Raw genomic sequence first — 20,376 nt, 5'->3', positions numbered from 1 at the left:
TCTAGGCACTCTGAAATTTGGATTAGAAGCTGTTTGGCTCTACCTATTAACCATTAAAAAATATATACCTGCCCTGGCTGATGTGGCTCAGTGATTAGAGTGTCTGCCCACACACTGAAGGGTAGTGGGTTCGATTCCTGGTCAAGGGCACATACCTGGGTTGCAGGGCACAAGCGGGAGGCAACCAAGTGATGTGTCTCTCTCACATCGATGTTTCTCTCTCTCCCTCTCTCCCCCCACTCTCCCTTCATCTTTCCACTCTAAACATCAGTGGAAAAAATACCCTCGGGTGAAGATTTAAAAAAAATTATACCCTTTGTCCTTTTAATTCATCTATTAAAAAGGTACTGACTACTAAATGCCTAGTACTCCTCTATTTGCTGGAGATATAAATATAAACATAACCAAATTCTAGGCCTTATAGAGCATAGTATATGGGAGAGTAAAGGTGACCAATTCAGCCTCCCTTTTTCCTTCCAGTCTCAGCAAATACTGATAAAAGAAATGTGAAAGAAAAATATTTCACTTGTTTTTCACCTCCTCAACAACTTTATTGCTTCTTATCTTTGTCCATTTTATTCTAAGTATTTCCCCCCGGCTGCCTCATAGTCTCCACGTTTTTGATTTTTAAAACCTCAAATAAGTCATGTATCACTTTCCCTGAGAACTTTTTAAGGTAAGTGTTGTTTTATCCTATTTCGCAGATAAGGAAATAGATTCCGACTTAAGTTCATACAGCTAGTAAAGTAGAAGAGCCAGGATGTGAGCCCAGATCTCTTGCTTACAAGTTAATTTCCCCTTTTACTTCATCTAATATAATTTTTTTTTACCATTCCCCATTATTGGACTTTTAGAGTTTTAAATAAAGCATATAAACAAATGTTTGAATATAGTCTTAGTAGAGTACCTGAGATTTCATTCATTTTTACATTTATTTTACAAATATTTAGGGAGCACTTACTGTTTGGTGATAGGTGCTACAAAGAAGGCAGATGGGAGGACAGTTCTCAGGAAGTGGGGGGTTTCTGTTTAAATAGAGTGGTTAGAGAAGACCTCTGTGGTATGATGATACTAGACAGAGACGTGATGAAGGTAAGAGAACGAATCATGCAAATATTTTGAGTTCTTAGTATATGCCAGATACTGTTACCTACAATAAGCCGGGCAAGGTTTTTATTCTCTTAGAATAAAGGTGGGATACATAAAACTATCTTGCTTCAGTCACTTGATCTTTTTCTATATTTAAAAGTGACTTCAAAGGAAAATGGCTTTGTAAGTGCGTGCTTTGATGCACTCCCTCCATTCCAAACACAGCAACGATAGATAAAAATAAAAAACCAAACTACATAGCCAGGTTCAAAAACAAGCTAAACATCTCTGTGGTAAGAGAAACAATTGAAATGCAAGTTGGTGAATTGGGCTGAAGTTACAGGTCTGCTGGGATCCAGTCTGGAGTGAGGGGCACTGGGGACAGACCAGGCTTACTGCTTAAAGCCAGACGATGATGTAGGGCTTTTCCCCTTTTTCCATTCTCGCCCCTACCCCTCAAATAAAGTAGAGCTGGGGTATGGGGCACTATTGGCCACCTGCCTGGGTCAGTAGGGACTTTTATCAAGAATTGAACCAAGCTGTCCACCACTTATGAGTGTTATATCCCTGATATTACCAAAAAGACGTAAGTTCTCAAATACCAAGGAATCACATCCATTTAAAAAAGGAATTAGCCCTAGCTGGTTTTTCCCAGTGGTTAGAGCATCTACTTGAGGACTGAAGGGTCTGGCCAAGGGCACATACCTCTGTTGCAGGCTCAATCCCTAGCCCCTGGTCAGGCATGTGCAAGAGGCAACCAATCGATGTGTCTCTCATATCAGTGTTCCTCTCTCTCTCTTCCACTCTCTAAGCAACAGAAAAAATATCCTCGGGTAAGGATTTTTTAAAAAAAGGAAATTATAAAACCAGAGACAGATGAAACATGACTAAAAATAAAAATAATTTTGAAATCTTGGAAATATAAAAGTCATTAAAGTAAAAACAATGAAATGAAAGACCCACAAATGAACCTCCAATAGATGGGATCGACTCTAGACTGAACACAGTTGAAGAAAAAATTAGAAATTTGAATGATAATTCTAAGAAATTCACCCATAATGCAGTGCAGAGAAATGAACAAAAAACTGTAAGAGTGTTTGAGATGTTGATAAGGACTGTTGTTTCCAGCAATCTGACAAACTAGGTACTCTGACCAACCTGAAAACAACTTCTAGCTGAAAACAACTAAAAATGCTGCATAAAATATTTTTAGACTTCCTAAATCCTTCAAATTAGTCAATTAACAAATTAGTCAAGACTATTTACTCAGTGGCCAGGAACCAAGTGGAAGTAGAAATAGACATTATATTTAATTAATATAAGAGGTATTACATTTAATCTAAGGCGTCTTAAAAATAATACTAATTAATCTATAGTATGCCATTGTTTAAAAGACCTAGATTTCAGAGACATTAAATATTTTAAAATATGCATTTTAGGATCTATATGTTATGGTAAATAGTATATTGAAGATTACTTGCATCTTGAGAGAGTTCATTGAATCCTGTACTTGAACTTTGGCTTTCCTGGCCTCGTAGACCACATTGAGAGGAAAAAGGAAGAGATTCGAAAACAAGAGTAGTAGGGCAGGAGGTCCAATATTGGAATAATCAAAAGGGGTCACCTATAAAATGTCAGGAATCAAAAGGGTTTTACATTTCTCAAAAGGAACACTGAAAAGCAAAAGGCGATGGAGCAAAGCCTTTACAATTCTGAAGGAAAAGAATTTCCAACCTCAGAGTTTATACCCACCCAAACTACCATTCAAGTGTAGGGATAAAATATCTGTAGAATTTATTTTCATGTTTTTATTGGTCATTTGTGTTTCCTCTTTTGTCAAGTGTCCGTGCAAGTGTTTTGGCCCATTTTTACTTTTTTTAGGAGTTCTTTATGTGTTTTGGATACCAAATCTTTGTCATTTGTATAGTATGGGGATTGAGAATTAACCACTGGAACAGAATAGAAAGTTCAGAAATGGATCCTCACAAATATGAAAAATAGATATATGACAGAGTTGGCATTGCATATCAACAAAGAAAGAATAAACTTTTTAAGAAAAATGGTGCAGAGATAATTGGTTATACATATGGGGGAAAAATGATCCCTCCATTCCAAGTGGGTTAAAGATTTAATTGTAAAGGCCAAACTACAAAACATTTAAAGGAAGTTAGCCCGGCCAGCATGGCTCAGCAGTTGAGCATCGACCTAGGATCCAGGAGATAGTGGTTTGATTCCCTGACAGGGGACATGCAGGAGGCAACCGATCAATGACTCTCATCATTGATGTTTCTACCTCTCTCCCTCTCCCTTCCTCTCTCTGAAATCAATAACAAATGTATATATATATATATATATATATATATATATAAAATATATGTTTTTCCAAAGTGGCTTTTATCAATTTCAGTACTTCATATTGTCATTATTTTAAATTTTGCCAATTTGATAAAAAATAATTTATATATATACACATATATATATTTTTTAATTGATTTCAGAGAGAGGAAGGGAGAGAGAGACAGAAACATCAATGATGAGAGAGTCATCATTGATTGGCTGCCTCCTGCACACCCCTGACTGGGGATCGAGCCTGAAACCTGGGCATGTGCCCTGACCGGGAATCAAACCGTCTCTTGGATCCTAGGTTGATCGATGCTCAACCGCTGAGCCACGCCCGGCCGGACTATGTATTTTTTAAAAGACAGTTTATAGGACTATCTTGTGATCTCAGAGCAGGGAAAATTAAACAAAACACACCAAAAGCATAAATCACAGGAAAAGAGTGATGAATTAAGACATCACTAACTGGGAGAAAATATTTGTAACACATGTAACTGGCAAAGGATTAATATCCAGTATTATATGTCAAAAACTGCAGAGTCAACTGTCAAAAAATGAGTCATTCCAGAAGAAAAGAGAAACCAAATGACCATTTTGTATATGGAAAGATGCTTAACCTCCTTGGTTGTTATTCAAAGGAATGTAGATTAAAACTACAGTGAGAAGCCACTCATGCTTACCAAATTGGCAAAATTTAAAATAATGAGAATATGAAGTACTAAAATTGATAAAAGCCACTTTGGAAAAATAGTTTGGCATTACCCACCAAAGTTCAAGATGCAAATCCCCTGTGATCCAGAAATTCTACTCCTAGGCATATGCAAAGGAACTTGCACATGTACACATATAAGAATATTTGCAACACATTGTTTAGAGATACAAACAGTATAAATCTGGAAAAAGACAAAAAGGTTGAGCATGGTGGTTACTGTGGAGGAGGAGGAAGTGGGATAGGATTGTGGTGCACAGGGGCTTCAGAAGTAACTAGATCCTATTAAGCTGAGTTATGGGTCCACTATTCTTAAGATAATAGAAGATAGATTGAGAAATTCTGATGCTTGTTTAATAGGCATTCCAGAAGAAGAGAATGGAGGGGAATTGAAGAGAAGCAGCATTTCAAGAGATAAGTGAAGGAAAGGATTAATTAAAGCCATCTTTTTTTTTTTTTTTAATATATCTTTATTGATTCCAGAGAGAGGAAAGGAGAGGGAGAGAGAGAGATAGAAACATCAATGATGAGAGAGTAATTGATCGAGCCCGCAACCCAGGCATGTGCCCCGACAGGGAATCGAACCCCGATCGCCTGGATCCCAGGTCTACGCTCAACTGCTGAGCCACGCCTGGCCGGGCAATTAAAGCCATCTTAAAAAAGGAAAAACATAAAAATGAAGTAATATTTTGAACGAGAGGGTGGGCCACTTACATTTTAGAAGCCACTAAGCAGTGTTCTCTCGAATTAGGAGGGTGAATTAATGTGCTTTAGGGTTAGACTGAGGCCTGGGCCCAGTCTTAGCTGTCCCCTCTTCCTTTCCTCTTCAGAGAGTACACACTAGATGTATACAGACTCTCCTCCGTGGTCACACAGCACGATGCCAAGAAAGCTGGAGCCGAGGTGGTCAAGCAGGTGGAGCACCCTTTGCTGAGCGGTCTGCTCTACCCTGGACTACAGGTACTCGCGAGGGATGGGGTTACCCAGTGACCTTTTCTGTTTGCTTCTAACCACTGGTCGAAACCTCTCTCTCAGCCCAGTTAACCTGATGCACTTGCTGTTCCTTCACCTTCAGGCCTTCCTTTCTGTTTCCCTCCTTTCCCCCCACCTCCATTTCCTAGAGCCCTCTGACCTTTTCAGTTGTAAGTCCCCCTTTAAAACACTGCTCATCTCGCAAACCTTCTTTAAGTTGATCACAGTCTCTTCATTGCAAATTAATTTCAGAGCAATGTGTGAAAAGAAATTTTAGGCATGATCCTATTTTCCATTAAACAAAACAAGCACATCCTATTTGATGTGTGTTCATACTTGTATGAGCAAGGAGAAAAATGGAAAAATACAAATCAAGCTGTTAATACTGGTTACTTTAGGAAGGCAGGATGAAAGTGCAGATAGACGACTTTTTTGTTGTATATTTCTATAATGTTTGATGTAAGAAAATTATTCTTCCCTTGTCACCTCCAAGTGTTCTTTCCAAAGGTTAATCCCATAGACATTCTAGATCTGCACTATTCACTATGGTAGCCTCTAGTTATAGCCATATGTGGCTATTAAAAGTAATTAAAATTAGCCCTGGCCAAGTGCTCAGTCGGTTGAAGCATCATCCCATACACCAAAAAGTTGCGGGTTTGATTCCTGGTCAGGGCACATACCTAGGCTGCAGGTTCGATCCCCGGTTGGGGCCCCTATGGGAGGCAACCGAGCAATGTTTCTCTCTCACATCAGTCTTTCTCTTTCTCTCCCTTCCTCTCTTTCTAAAAATCAATAAAAGAACATATCCTCGGGTGAGGATAAAAAGCAATAATAATAATAGGTCTCAGTCACATCAGCTATATGTCAGTTGCTCAGGAGCTACCTGTGGCTAGTGCTGGCTATCAGGTTGAATAGCACTGATATAAAGCATATTTATCATCACATTAAGTTCCATTGGACAGTGCTGTTCTAGATCTTCCTGCTGGCTCATCCTTCTCTTACCTCTCCTTCCTCTCTCCCCCATCAAATCACACGCTAAATTTTATCAATTCTATTTCCTAAAAATCTCTTAAATTCAGTCTTGCTCTACATCCTCCCTGACTTGCTACATCATTATTTCTCACCTGGACTCTCGCAACAGCCTTCCGGATATTTTCTTTGTCTCCATCTCACAGGCCTCCACTCCATGCTCTGCCCTCTTACTGATGTGGTCTTTCTGCAGCTTTGGTCATGTTTCTTCCCTCCTTAAAACTATTCATTAGTTGGGATGACGCTCGGCACCAGCATGACATTCAGTGTCTTTATCTACTTATCTAACGTCATCATCTAACCACTTGCCACATCCCATGGAGTTGCGTTTTTGCAGACTGAGTCACTCACAGTTTCCCTTAACACTTCATACCTCTCTGCCTTCTCATATTCTGTTTCAAGATAATAATTTCTTTCTTTGTGTTAGCACTGTTCTTTAAATGAATGCCTAGGTTAACCCTCAGCACGCTGTATTGAAATTATCTGTTTACATGTCTCTCTCCTCAACTGGGTAATTGGTTCCTTGAAGGCCGAGCCTGGTTTTGACTCATCTCTGCATCCACAGGGCTGGCACTGGGGCTGCATTTTCATAGGCTGCATTATTCAGTGGGTACCTTTGACATGACTGTGGTTCGTTGTCTTCTTCTCTCTCTTTCCCACTGAACCGTGACCTTCCTGAGGGCAGAGACCATTATTTTTTACCATGACATCCACGTGGAGTACTGTTCACTGCAGGCACTCAGCAAATGTTTGTGCAGCTCTTGAGGCCAACATGGAGACCGAATGCTGCTTTTTTGCTTCCTAGCTCTACCTTCTGAAAAATGTAGTGATTTTCAAAACTTTCTGATTACTCAGATGCATATAGAAGAAATACAGGAGTTTATGCTCATATGTTTCTCTCCACAGGCCTTGGATGAAGAGTATTTGAAAGTAGATGCCCAATTTGGAGGTGTTGATCAGAGAAAGATTTTCACCTTTGCAGAGAAGGTCAGTGTCCTCTTTCCCATCTTTTTTTCTTTTGAGCCTCAGAGGTATGCAGTGAAAGGTTACTGAAAATGCCAGTCCCACCACTCATAACCGTATTGTATATGGTAAGTATTATTTTCCTTTGTTTTGCAGATGAGGAAACTGAGGGTAGAAAGACTAAGAAAGTTGTCCAGTACCTCAGTTAATAACCAAGCAGGAATTAGCACCCAGATCTGTCTGACTCAAAAGCTCGTGCTTTTGCTTCCACCAGAAAGCTGCCTCTAGACCTGTTTGATTTGCTTCTTTCCTAATAGCTCAGTTTCCAGGGGAAGGCACTGCTGTTCTTACCCAGAGCCTTTGGTCTGTTTGCTCTGGATCTTACATAAATCACTCGTCTCTAAGATGAGGTTTAACAGGGTTTAAAGGAGGAAATTAGCACAAGCCCATACTAGTTTTTTTCTGGGAAAGAACTTGAGTAAGTTGAAAAGGGCTTTTGAGAAGTGGTTGGTAATTTTGAAAGTGTCTCAAAACCTTACATTGGCAAGGATGGAGAGAAAACACTGCTAGTGGAAATTGCTGGAGGGTGGTTTGACAGCACTAAAAGGTTTCTGCCCTTTTCCCTAATCATGATACAGATTTGTCCCAAGGAAATAATTTTAAAAGTGCAACTTGAGCCCAGCCAGCATGGCTTAGCGGTTGAGCATCAACCTACTATCCAAGAGATCGAGATTTGATTCCCAATCAGGGCACATGTTTGGGTTGCAGGCCCGATCCCGAGGCTGGGCATGCAGGAGGCAACTGATCAATGACTTTCTCATCATTGATGTTTCCATCTTGCTCTCTCCCTCTCCCTTCCTCTCTCTGAAATCAATAAAGATATATTTTTTTAAAATAAAAATAAAAGTACAACTTGAATTATGTTATCAATTTAAAGCAAAAATCTATAAACTTGTATCAAATGACAAGGGATTGGTTAAATACATTATGATAAAGCCTCACAATGGAATATTATATAATATTTTTAAATGATTTTTGGATACATTTAGTGATATATAGAGAGAGAGATATAGAATGATATATATGTATATATATTTTTTATTGATTATTAGAGAAAGAGAGAGAGAAAGAAACATCAGTGTGAGAGAGAAACATCGATCAGTTGTCTCCAGTACGTGCCCTGACTGGGGATCAAACCTGCAACCTAAGTATGTGCCCTGACCAGGAATCAAACCTGCAACCCTTTGATGTGCAGGACAATAATCTAACCAACTGAGGCACACTGGCCTGGGTTTTTATATTTTTTAAGGGTTATAAAAAAATGAAAAGAATGCAAGAGAGACCAAATGTGTGGCCCATGAATCCTAAAATATTTATTATCTTGCCTTTTACAGAAAACTTTTACCCATCCCTGCCCTAGAGATGTCATGTATTTTTGTAATTTATTACAATTAAAGTTAGATATTTTTACCACTTCCCAATAATGTAAAAACCTACAATTATCTCTGGCTCTGATTTTTAATAATTTGACTATGATGTTCTTTTGCTGTAGTTTCCTTTGTATTTGTCCTGCTTGGATTTTGCTGAGCTTCTTGAATCTGTGGGTTGATGTTTTTATCAAATTTGGAAAATTATCCCCTATTATTTCCTTAAATAGTGCTTCTGTCCTATTCTCTCTCTTCTCCTGGGACCCTAACTACATGTAGGTTAGGCCTCTTATATTCCGTTGTTTTCCTTGCTTTGTGCCGTCTGTGCTTTAGTTTTGGATATTTTCTGTTGACTTTTCTTCAAGTTTTTAATCCCGTCTTCTGTTAAATCCATTCTGTACTGTGCTGTGCCATTTTAGAACTCCCATGTGATTCTTCTTTATAGATTCTGACTCTCCTTTGCAGTCCTCCGTCTTTTATCTGTCTTTTCCTCTGTCCCCTTTTCCACACCAGTTGTCATTATTTAGACACCGTGATCCACTTATTCCAAAGCTGGATGGTTTCTGGCTCAGCTTTTGTTCATGGTTTTAACTCTGTCACTTTTTTCTGCTTTCCCTTTCTAGTACCTTTTTAGTGTATCAGAGTCATCACTGATACGTTATAGAGACTCTGGATTATGTTTATAGAGTGCTGTGTTTTCTGTAGACTTAAATTACTGACTTTCCCCCTTGATCCTGTCAGCTGGTTTTAAACTTTGTTAGAACAGGTCTATTAAGTTTTGCCCTTATTCCCATGCTGGGGTTTTATTCTAGACTGTGGCGTTTCTGGAGTCTCATTCTGAAACTTCAGGGTGTTCACAAAACCCTCTCTACTTTGATTGGACCTAAATTTCAACGTCTGCCTCCCCAGCACTGAAATCTCTAAGTTCTCTGCTGGGCGTCCTGGAGTCTCTTTGTGTGCATGCACAGATATGAGTCAGTTGTTAAGTCAATGGGGAATTTTGACTTAGATTTTTAGAGGGGGGAAATCCCTTCTCTCTAGAATCCTTCCCAAATGCTAGCCTCCTGACCCCTCAATTTCGGTCTCTGCTTAGTCAGACTGCTGCTCTCTACTTCATCTCTCTTTCTCAGCACCTGGTTTGAAAAAAAATGCCCTTAAGGGGAAAGCCAGGGTAAATGTGTGGTCACCTTAGCTTTCCTTTCTCTCAAGATTTGTAGCTATACACCTGTTTCTGTCAATGCCTACAAATCGTTATTTTATGTATTGCCAGATTTTATAGTTGTTTATGGTGGGAGGGTAAATCGAGTAGCCTCACAATATAATACTATTTAGAAAAGCTTAAGGGGAAAAAACTTTGTTTTCGTTATGATCACCATTGAAAATTATATATTCAGTCAGGGGAAAAAAGATTGAAAGGAATATATGAAACTATTCAGCTGCTGACCAAGTTAGATGAGACAGGGCTACTGAGAAGGAACTTATCCTAATATCTGCTTTGTGTGTTTCTTTCTAACCCCTCAGTATCTCCCTGCACTTGGCTACTCAAAACGGGTCCATCTGATGAATCCTATGGTTCCAGGATTAACTGGTAGCAAAATGAGTTCTTCAGAAGAGGTAGGTTGCTAACTCTGGCTTGAGTTTAAAAATCTGCAGCAAGAAATGAAGAGATTAAGGACTGAAAAGAAGAGTAATTTAGCTAACTATTATTCTCAAGTACTTGAGTTATAAATAACCTTACATCATTCAGTTAATTCCAGTGGTTCTTGAATATTGAAGGACCCTGAACCAGTCCTGATGATTTTGTTTTACTGCTACAGATAAAAAGCACAAGGAAAAGTAATTTCTTTATTCATAGAACTGTGATAAAATTCAGCCTTATTAATGAGAAGGCTGTGGTTGCATTTCACTAACTAGCATCTTGATTCTTAGGGTGATATTTGATATGACTAATATGATATGTATGCTATCTTTTAACATTTAAAAGTCCTGTTTAAGGAATGTACACTTTCATTTTGTTCACTTGGGTACAGAATAGAGGACTTAGTGGAACCCAAAGATGTGAAAGGTTGAGTAGTGTTTCCAAACATGGCTGATTTTCAGAATTAGCTAGGGAATTAAAAAAAAAAAAAAAAAAAGTTGATTAGACCCTGTCCCTAGGTTCTGATAAAGTGGTTCTGGGAAACAACTCAGGAATCTGTATTTTCTTTCAAATACTACTAGGTGATTCTGATTAAAGTCAGGTTTGGGCACTCATCTAGTTCTTTAAGTCTGACTTCTTGATCTTTGATCAGAGATTAATAAATATATGCATGGAAGCTGTTATTATGTTTAAAACAATATACTTATTCCTTTTTCTCTCAAGTTGTAATGCTCCATGTCTCAATTATTTCTCTAAGTATCATATTACTCATCCTATTTGGTGACATCCACCATATTTTAATCCTGGAAATCAGTGCTAACAGCACTTCCCAAACATGAATGTATCAGAATTACTTGGAGAAGTTTTTAAAAATACAATACCTGGCCTAACCCCAGGAGATTTTGATTCATGAGGTTTGGGTGGAGCCCAGTAATTTGTATTTTTTTAAAAGCATCCCCAGGTGATTCATATACAGTCATATGTGGACCAGAATTTGGTAACCACTGAATTCAAATAAGCATGAGCTCACTAACTCCAAATAAGAAACAATTTCTGTTACCCTGAAAAGGAAAAATGGCTCTAGATAATACATAATACCTGGTGGTGGTGGTTGCTGTGAAACAGGTATCCTCACATGTTGCTGATGGCAATGTCAATTTGTATACCCCTTTTAGAAAATAGTTTGGGGCCTGGCAGTTTTTTGGTGGTTTAAGGAAATAATCCTAGAGAAGGCAAAAAACTTCTGCTAGGATGTTCTTTGTAACATGATATATAATTTGGAACAATTAGAACATAATCTGAAAGTTTAGAAATTGTTATATAAATTATGTTGTCACTAATAATTGGGAATATAATACACCAGAAAAGTTATACGTGAAGACTAAGTAGCCACTCAGAAATACTTATGGCATAGCCTCAAGTGAAAAAACACAGGACATCCATTCTCTAACCACAAATTTGTAATGATTCCATATGCCGTAGACCAGGCCTTGGAAGAACACAGAAAAATTAAAATAGTTTTATCTATTGGGTGAAAATACTGTGATTGGTACTTCACTCTGATTAATTTTACTCCTGTTAAAGTTGTTTAATATTTAAGTCTTTGTTTTTAAAAATTAAAATACAGTTGACCCTTGAGCATGCGGAGGTTAGGGGCACCGACCCTCCCCCCTCACACATGGTTGAAAATCTAAATATAACTTTTGACTCCCCCAAAACTTAACTACTAATAGCTACCATTTATTGGGATCCTTAACGATAACATAAACAGTTGATCAACACATATTTTGTATATTATATGTATTATATACTGTATTTACAATAAAATAAGCTAGAGAAAGAAAAGTGTTATTAAGAAAATGGTAAGGAAGAGGGGGAGGGGTGCTCTCGGGGGGACAGAGAAGAGGAGGTGCATTTACAGCACTGTACGTATTGAGAAAAGTTGTGTATAAGTGGACCTGCCCAGTTCAAACCTGTGTTCAGGGGTCCGCTGTACAGATTAGTTGAGCACATTCTCATTTCAACCACAAGAGGTCCTCTTCCCCTTCGTGGCTTCTAGGAGTCCAAGATCGATCTCCTTGATGGGAGGGAGGATGTGAAGAAGAAACTGAAAAGGGCCTTCTGTGAGCCAGGGAACGTGGAAAACAACGGGGTGCTCGCCTTCATTAAGCATGTCCTGTTCCCCCTCAAGGCTGGTAAGACACTCCCTGCTTTCTTCTCAGGGGCCACGCTGAAATAGGAACTAGCAGTGATAATACTCGTGGTCATACACTGTATCATACTTGTGATTTGTCACAGTCATCCTCAAGGGATGGCTTCCCCGATTCCCTGCTCTGAGTAATGATTGGAGTTGAAATACCACTTAGTTGTCCATGTGTTGTTCCCGGTTAGGTTGTAAGTGGGACGTCAGGGTGGCAGGCATGAACTAGAGGAATGAAAAGAAATGCAAGACACGTCCTTCCCCTCAAGTTTGGATGCCAGCTGGGTAGGCAACGTAGCCACACATCGAATTAAAAAAACCAAAATACCATATAATAAAGTTCAGAATACATATATGGCAGAAACAACAGATACCTGTATATTTGGGCTAGGAATGCTGATTCTGCCATTAACAGTGAGTTTGTTGGTGTGGATCCTTTTCTTACAGAGTTTGTGATCCTCCGAGATGAAAAGTGGGGTGGAAACAAAACCTACACAGCTTACTCGGACCTGGAAAAGGACTTTGCTGATGAGGTAATACCAGAGGAGGCATAATCCCCACTGAACTCATTCTTCTTTTTTTTTTTAATCCTCAGCTGAGGATATGTTTTAGAGAGAGGAAGTTGAGGGGGTGGGGGGGGAAACATCGACGTGAGAGAGAAACCAATCTGTTGCCTCCCATACATGCCCCAACTGGGGACTAAACCCGCAACCTAGGTATGTGCCCTGACTGGGAATCGGACTCACAACCTTTTGGTGTACAGGACAGTGCTCCAACCAACTGAGCCACCTGGCTAGGGCTCCACTGACCTCATTCTGACAAACCTCCCCGTCTTGTCCTAGCCGGGTTTCTGGTTAGGCACCACGGGGCTCTGCCTTGATGCTTTCACGGCTACATATTTCCTTAATGTAGATGAGGGTCCAGATGGTTCCCAGTTTAGATAGACAAATAGCACAAAGCTGATGAATTGTCCTAATCACTCTCCAAAGACCTTAACCTGGAATGAAAGAACAAACCCAACCCAAAAGGAAGCATTTCAAGGACAGGTGCAAAATCAAGGTTCAAACAAGAGACAAATATGAAAGGACAGAATAGAGGATGCTATTCATTTCAACAAACTGAAACAAGACTCACTCGGTGGCCATGTGTTAGGCACCGTGTTGGGGGCTGGCAGTGCAAAGGACTAAATCCTCATGAAGTTCATCATCCAGTAGAAGCAGATGTATAAACAGATATTCCCTGTCTTACTGCACAATGAAGATATATACACAGTCTAGAAATAAAATGGGAGGAAGTGATTAACTGGCTGTGGGGGAAGCTTTGTAGAGGGGGTAGCATCCACTGTTTCAGTTGAGGAGTAGGGGTTCCTGAGGATATCTGTGAGGGAATAAATTGTACAAAGAAATGGTAAGGTGAAACAGCACAGTGTATAAGGAATCGCAAGTCATTTGGTCTGACTCGAGTCTAAAAGGTAGGGTGGAACACTGTGGATATGTAGGCAGAGCCAGGTCATAAAGGGAAGGCATAGTAATAGTGTATATAGGGAATGAAATGGGGAGCTTTGATTCTGGATTTGAGCTGAGTCTGCAATGTGATAGGGCTGTCAGAAATATTAATGAAGTCTTGGCCTAAGTTACCAGAAATGGAGATTCTGGAACCAGGGGGTTAATAGTCCATTCAGTTCTCCATTGTTCTGAGTACATTTGGGGTTGTGCATGGAGCCCCGGACTTCAGTTTTATGAAGTTTATTTGACAATCTGGGGTGTGTTAGTGGGGAGAGGAAGGATGCCACGTTAGGGACCAGACTCAAAACTGTGTCACAGAAGCACAGTTGTTCCACTTATTTATGCATTCATTGGCCGTTGCGCGTGTGTGCCCTGACTAGGGATCGAACCCGCAATCTTGGCATATCAGGATGACACTAACCAACTGAGCTACCCTGCCAGGGCTCTGAATCTTAATTTACATTTAAATATCTACATGAGACTAGTAGCTACCATGTTTTACAGTACAGGTCTAAAAGTTTTTGTATCGTTAAAAATTAAACATTGCCAAGGAAACAAAGGAAATAGCATCGGAAACAAAAATGTAGGCATTGTTGTATTACAGGTATTCATACCTAAGGGATAGCCCCTCAGAATATCTAGCAGATCCTTTCAGATCAGATTTGGGATATAAAAGTGAATTATATCCCAATTAATTGAAATTGAGTTATTGAACTCCTCCCATGTACTAGCACTACTCACCATTTTCACCCATAGTATGACTTAATCCTCATTTTGATGCTGTGAGATAAAGGTATTATCATTTTCACTTTTTAAGCGAAGAATCCAAAACTTAGGGTGTGCTGGTTCGGGCTCGTACAGCTAGCGGGACTCTACCCGGCTGGCTAACTCTGGGGCCCTTGTTCTTGCTCGCTCAGCTCCCCCTCGGCGTTTAGCCCTACCATTACCTGTGTGAGTGTTTCTCTGTAAAGGACACCTGGTTTATGCCACCACCCTCAGCATAAATAGAGGGACTAGAAGATTTTGACTAATGAAAACATTTAGCCTCTGTAAAATCTTCAAGTTAGTATCAAATTCAGAGTCAAAAGACCTGGGTCCCGGACAAGTTTCACCACCTCTCTGAACCTATTACCCCTTCTCTGCTCTACCAGCTTCACCAGGTGGTTCTTCTCTGTGCTGGGAGAACACCCTGTATTCTGTACACACATTAGTAGTCTTGGGTGTCCTGTTCCAGTGCCTTACCTCACCAGGCCCCATACTTTTGCAGGTTGTACACCCCGGAGACCTAAAGAATTCTGTTGAAGTCGCCCTGAACAAGTTGCTGGATCCCATCCGGGAGAAGTTCAATACCCCTGCACTGAAGAAACTGTCCAGCGCCGCCTACCCAGATCTCGCGAAGCAGAGTAAGGCCAGTGGGGGAGTGGGAGAGACAGGAAAGGGGGATGACATCATTGGGATAGATAGCCTGTCAGTGGACCTCAGAAAAAGGTCTGTCCTAAACTGAGGGCTCAAGAAGCCAGGGGGTCTGGAGTACAAGACTGTCATACTCTCTTGACTCCTGGAATGGAACTTGAGTACACTGCTGGGAGATGCTGATGTAAGACATGTACTTGGATCCTTTAACTAAATCCTCTTCAGTTAAGGAGGCCGGTTGGGTTAGGCCAGGAGGGCGACACAACTGCCCAGGCAGAGCCTGCACAGCTTCTCAGGGAAGCTCATCTTCAGATTCACTCACTTCCCTTGTATGTGCATTTGACTGGCTCTGAGTTGGCCAACCTACCCCTCCCAGGAAAGACAGTAAATATATATGGAATGCATGAATGGAATCACCTAAAGGTGGCAAAGCTATGACTGTTCCCTCCCCTCCCCTCCAGCCTGAGTAAGAATAGATGGAAGTCTAGTGTGTCGCTTCTCTATGGTTGCCAACCCTGTTTTAAAGAAGATATAACTCAGAAGTAGCATTCATGGAAAGGTAAAGTTTAATGGATCAAGAAAAGTCTGGACCACTGTAAAATAGAGGCCAGGACTCCTGCCTTCTATAAAAATAATAATGGTGTTTCCTGTTCAGGTCCTCAGTTTGCTACTTCATGAAATCCTACACGACTAATACATAATTCTGTAAATCTTTCCAGAAAGTTAAATGAGGAAGGATTAGATGATGATTGATTAGATAGATGATAGGTGGGTGGGTGGGTGGGTAGATAGATGAAGGTATAACCTGTGGGTAGATTCTGACAGTTCTGCACGAAAGCCTGCTAGTGTTCTCATTTGGTGGAATCAGCAGTTGACCTCTCATGGGGAAGGAGGACAGTTCTGACTCTTGGAGTTCTCATTCCCAGAGCCAGTTGCCAAAGGCCCTGCCAAGAATTCGGAACCAGAGGAGGTCATCCCATCCCGGCTGGATATCCGCGTGGGGAAAGTCATTAGTGTGGACAAGGTACTAGTTTTCACTGCATTCCAGAGGCAAATAGAGGTTAGGTTTGTCAGTTTCCATCTGGAGGAAACCTGGCCTGGGATGGGAAGTAACATCCCTGAGGTCATATTGCAAGTCAGAACCCAGGTTTCCAATTCCAGGCCTCAGGCTTTTCCCTTTGCTGCCTCTGGACCTTACACAGCCCAGCACAGCCAGGAGCTCAGAGTGGGAGTGGATGTTAGTCAGAGGGCATTAAATCCGGTCTGATGGACTCACCTGGCCTCTACCAGCTCGGGGCTAGCTTCAGGCCTTCACTGGGATCAGCCACTTTGCCTCCCAAACCAACCCCAACCTCACCCCCAACACACACACACACACACAGAAAATGGTGTAGGGATAAGGACTTCCTTCCCCCCCCACACACACACACACAGACACACACACACACAGACACACACACACACACACACAGAAAATGGTGTAGGGATAAGGACTTCCTTTTTCCCAGAGACAGAAGGTTATGCAACTAGTGGCTGGGACCATTTTTGTGGGCTTTTTCTCCTCCCAGCTTGATGGGGTTTTCACTATATAGACCCAACCACAAAATTACTTTGAGAGCCGCTGGTGCTTTCAGTTGGGGACACCAGCAGTTTTCTTCCTCCATCTTCCAATGCACCTGGGACTGATCTGGTGCAACCGTGGCCATAATGGTAGCCACCCCAATAATCCAGGCCATTTCATCCCTCTCAGAGATTCCTACCACCCCTTACACAAGTAATTAGGCTCATTTTACTCAAATCCCACCTCTTGGTTGAGAGTAGAATGTACCTTCAAGGCTTGGTCTCCTGTCTGCTGTCTGGGACCTGGAAAGAGAGTTCTAGAGGTTCCCTCAGGGGCTTCTCTAGGTAGATGCCCCTTTCTGGAGCCAGAGGGTTCACCACACCCCATGATCTATTCCATTGTGACACTCTGGGACGGACCTCTCTTGCTGGCAGCACCCAGATGCAGACAGCCTGTATGTGGAGAAGATTGATGTAGGGGAATCGGAGCCACGGACTATAGTGAGCGGCCTGGTGCAATTTGTGCCCAAGGAGGAACTGCAGGGTAGGCTGGTGGTGGTGCTGTGCAACCTGAAACCCCAGAAGATGCGAGGAATCGAGTCTCAAGGCATGCTTCTGTGTGCTTCTACGTGAGTGAGGATTTGGGGTGGGGCACGGGACCGGGGGGGCCCACAAGGTGGGGACCGACAGGCCCACATGATGCCCCTCCACATGCCAGGTGGAAGCCCTAAGAACACTGGCCCAAAGATGGTGCGTGGAGGAATTCTTTATTGTACAAGTCCTGTGAATGAAACGCTTTACCTACAGTTAACTTTATTAAAACAGAAATGGAGGGTTCGAAGCAGTGTGTATGTACATGGCCCACCTCTTGCCACTCGTAAGAGGTGGAGCCAGGATTCAAACCCAGTTCTGATGGACTGTTAAGGCCTTGCTCTCTCTGATATGCTGTACTTCCTCCCCTAAGTCCTGACATAGGGCTTCAGTTTAGCCCTGGTTAACCCAACCCCGATGATGTCCAGACATGTGGTACAGTTGTGAGGGTGACCAAAATCCCTGTTGGGCCTCCATTTGGAGGCTCTAAGGCTTTGGCCTCCACGAAGCTGGAAGCAGTCGTGGCCTCACTTTCTCCTTATCTTGTGTGTCTTCCCAGAGAAGGGGTCAGCCGCAAGGTGGAGCCTCTGGACCCTCCCGCAGGCTCTGCTCCTGGTGAGCGAGTGTTTGTGAAGGGCTACGAGAAGGGCCAGCCAGATGAGGAGCTGAAGCCCAAGAAGAAAGTCTTTGAGAAGCTGCAGGTAAACAGCTGCAGTTGTTCCCCTCGTACCTGGGCTGCCTGGATTGTGTGTGTCCCCTGGCTGCTCTGTTACTGAATCCAAACGTGCCCTCTTCCTTCTTCATTCCAGACCTTTCTAAATGAGGTGCCTAAGGGGCGTGGGGGCCCTTGCATGTGCTGAGCACTGACAGGACACTTGAGGCACTGCGTGGGGGACTTGAGAGGGTTCCTCCTTTGATCTTGTCTGTGACAGATAACCCCCATTTTACCTGGCAGGACACCTGCCAAGGCGACACAGGGTCACCATGAGTGGTGGAGCCAGGATCAGCACCCTCTGGGTCACTGCACCCACCTTCATCTTGGGCGCTCCTCCTCTCTGTGTCAGGCATCGTTCTGGGCGCTTGGAAAACTCACTCCTTGTGGAACTAGCACGATACGTGTGACCTTTCCTGGTTCATAACTTGTTTCCTCACGCCCACTTCAGCAGCACATGCACTAACATAACTCGTTTCCTCAGTTAGATGAAGGTCTTCTAGGGGACATTTTGAATGGTTTCTCCGCTCTGTCCTGCTGTATATGCCAAATGGCTTCGTCCCTCCCTCCTTTCCCGGTTTTCCAGGATGGTGTTAGGAATCACTTAGTTTTTTTCTGGCCATAAAGGAAATTTTTTTATGTATAAAATATAGGAGAAAATGAAGAAAACAAAATACCCATAGTCCTACTACCTAGATACTAAAAAATGTCATTATTTCCTTCTGGGCTTTTTCCGTACATAGATATTTACAGTTTGAGTCATCCCATATGTTGTTGTTTTTTAACTTTATGCCTGAAAAACTTCCCTATTAAATACTGAGGAGGGATCTTACTGTGATTATTTTCTTAAACTAAGTCCCTGAAATGAACTTTGTGCCATTGGGTTGGCTCCGACTCCTGGTGACCCTGTGAGTGAGTGATGTCCAGTGTCCTGTTCACAGCAGCCCTGCTCAGCTCCTATAGATTCACGCCTGTGGCTTCTTTTATGGAGTCAACCCCTCTCGTATTTGGGCTTCCTCTTCTTGCCTTCTATTTTCCCCAGCATTATTGTCTTTTCCAAGGAACCCTGCCTCCCCATGATGTGCCCAAAGTAGGACAGCTTCAGTTTTGTTATTTTTGCCTCCAGCAATGTTTCAGGCTTACCTGAGTCAAAAGATGTGAACATGGGAGCTTTTGACAGACTGCTCTCTTAGAGAAGTAGAGTCTGTTTACATGCTGGTGGCATCAGAGTCTTTGTTTTCTTGCAGTCCCATCACCATCACTATAATCCCTTTTTTTGTTTCTTGTCCAGGCTGACTTTAAAATTTCTGAGGAGTGCATCGCACAGTGGAAGCAAACTGACTTCATGACCAAGCTGGGGCATGTCTCCTGTAAATCGCTGAAAGGGGGGAACATCAGCTAGCTAACCCAGCGTCTTCCACCCTCTCCCTTCATCCTGAGTCATCTGTCTCCTCAGTTTGCTCCATCTATCATCCATTTACCCATCTCCCAGGACACTGAAGCAAGAAGTTTGGGGCTTTATTAGGTGCAGAACTTGCTGAGAGGCAGCTCCACCACCCCAGAATCCAGGATTGTTCCAGTCTAGCTACAGTGGGAGGCCGACCTCCCAGGTAGTAACGAGGGCTGGGCAGCAGCAGGGAATCTAGCTCTACCTTCTTCCCTTGGCAGCTGACTTGAGAAATCTGGTTTTAATATAACTCACAGAAAATGTTTATGCCACAATCCTTCTAATTGGAAAAACACTGGTTTCCAGGTTTTCCTAGAGTTATCCCAGCAGCTGTGCCGCTGCCTAGGATCTGGTGCCTGAACTGGGTTAATTACAGCTTCTCTCCAACAGGAAATTGTGGGATTTGAAAAGGGAAGGGAAAACAAGAGAACCTAGTGGTCTGCCACGTGGTTAGCAGCATTGGCCAATGCCTGCCAGCCCTAAGGCTTGGCATTGGATGCAGGGCCTGCCCTGCGCTCCTGGCATTTCCCTTGATCTGCTAGTTTGGGACAATCCCTAAACCAGCTGTGTTGTTAACATCAGAAGGATGGTAAAGCCTAGTTCTTTCTTCACAGAGGGTGGGGTGCTCCTCAATCAGTATCACTAACCATCCCTGTTGTGAATTCAAATAAAAGGTTTGAAAAAGGGTGTCTGGATGAGGCCTGTCTGTGAACTGGACTATCTCAGGAGAGAGAAACACAAGTGTGTAGCAGCTGCTGAGCCCCTCGCCTAGCGTGGGGC

The 20,376-nt window shown here is 42.1% G+C and overlaps 1 protein-coding gene across 2 annotated transcripts in view; it reads left to right on the top strand.

Moving 5' to 3' along the window:
• YARS1 (tyrosyl-tRNA synthetase 1) overlaps window positions 1–20,283 on the top strand; it is a 24,609-nt gene extending 4,326 nt beyond the window's left edge. For both annotated transcript variants that reach the window (XM_081146022.1, XM_081146023.1), the window contains exons 4-13: window positions 4,969–5,098; window positions 7,046–7,126; window positions 10,051–10,143; window positions 12,228–12,363; window positions 12,816–12,901; window positions 15,141–15,276; window positions 16,213–16,310; window positions 17,282–17,475; window positions 17,997–18,138; window positions 19,441–20,283. In XM_081146022.1, the coding sequence (XP_081002148.1) occupies window positions 4,969–5,098; window positions 7,046–7,126; window positions 10,051–10,143; window positions 12,228–12,363; window positions 12,816–12,901; window positions 15,141–15,276; window positions 16,213–16,310; window positions 17,282–17,475; window positions 17,997–18,138; window positions 19,441–19,551 (1,207 nt within the window). In that variant the 3' untranslated portion in view covers window positions 19,552–20,283. The remainder of the gene's footprint in view (window positions 1–4,968; window positions 5,099–7,045; window positions 7,127–10,050; window positions 10,144–12,227; window positions 12,364–12,815; window positions 12,902–15,140; window positions 15,277–16,212; window positions 16,311–17,281; window positions 17,476–17,996; window positions 18,139–19,440) is intronic.
• Window positions 20,284–20,376: the final 93 nt, after the last annotated feature.

Source organism: Miniopterus schreibersii (genome assembly GCF_964146895.1).
Source record: "Miniopterus schreibersii genome assembly, chromosome: 8".
Lineage (NCBI taxonomy): Eukaryota > Metazoa > Chordata > Mammalia > Chiroptera > Miniopteridae > Miniopterus > Miniopterus schreibersii.
Note: the sequence above shows the minus strand (reverse complement) of the source record. Positions and strands in the feature narration are given on the sequence as shown.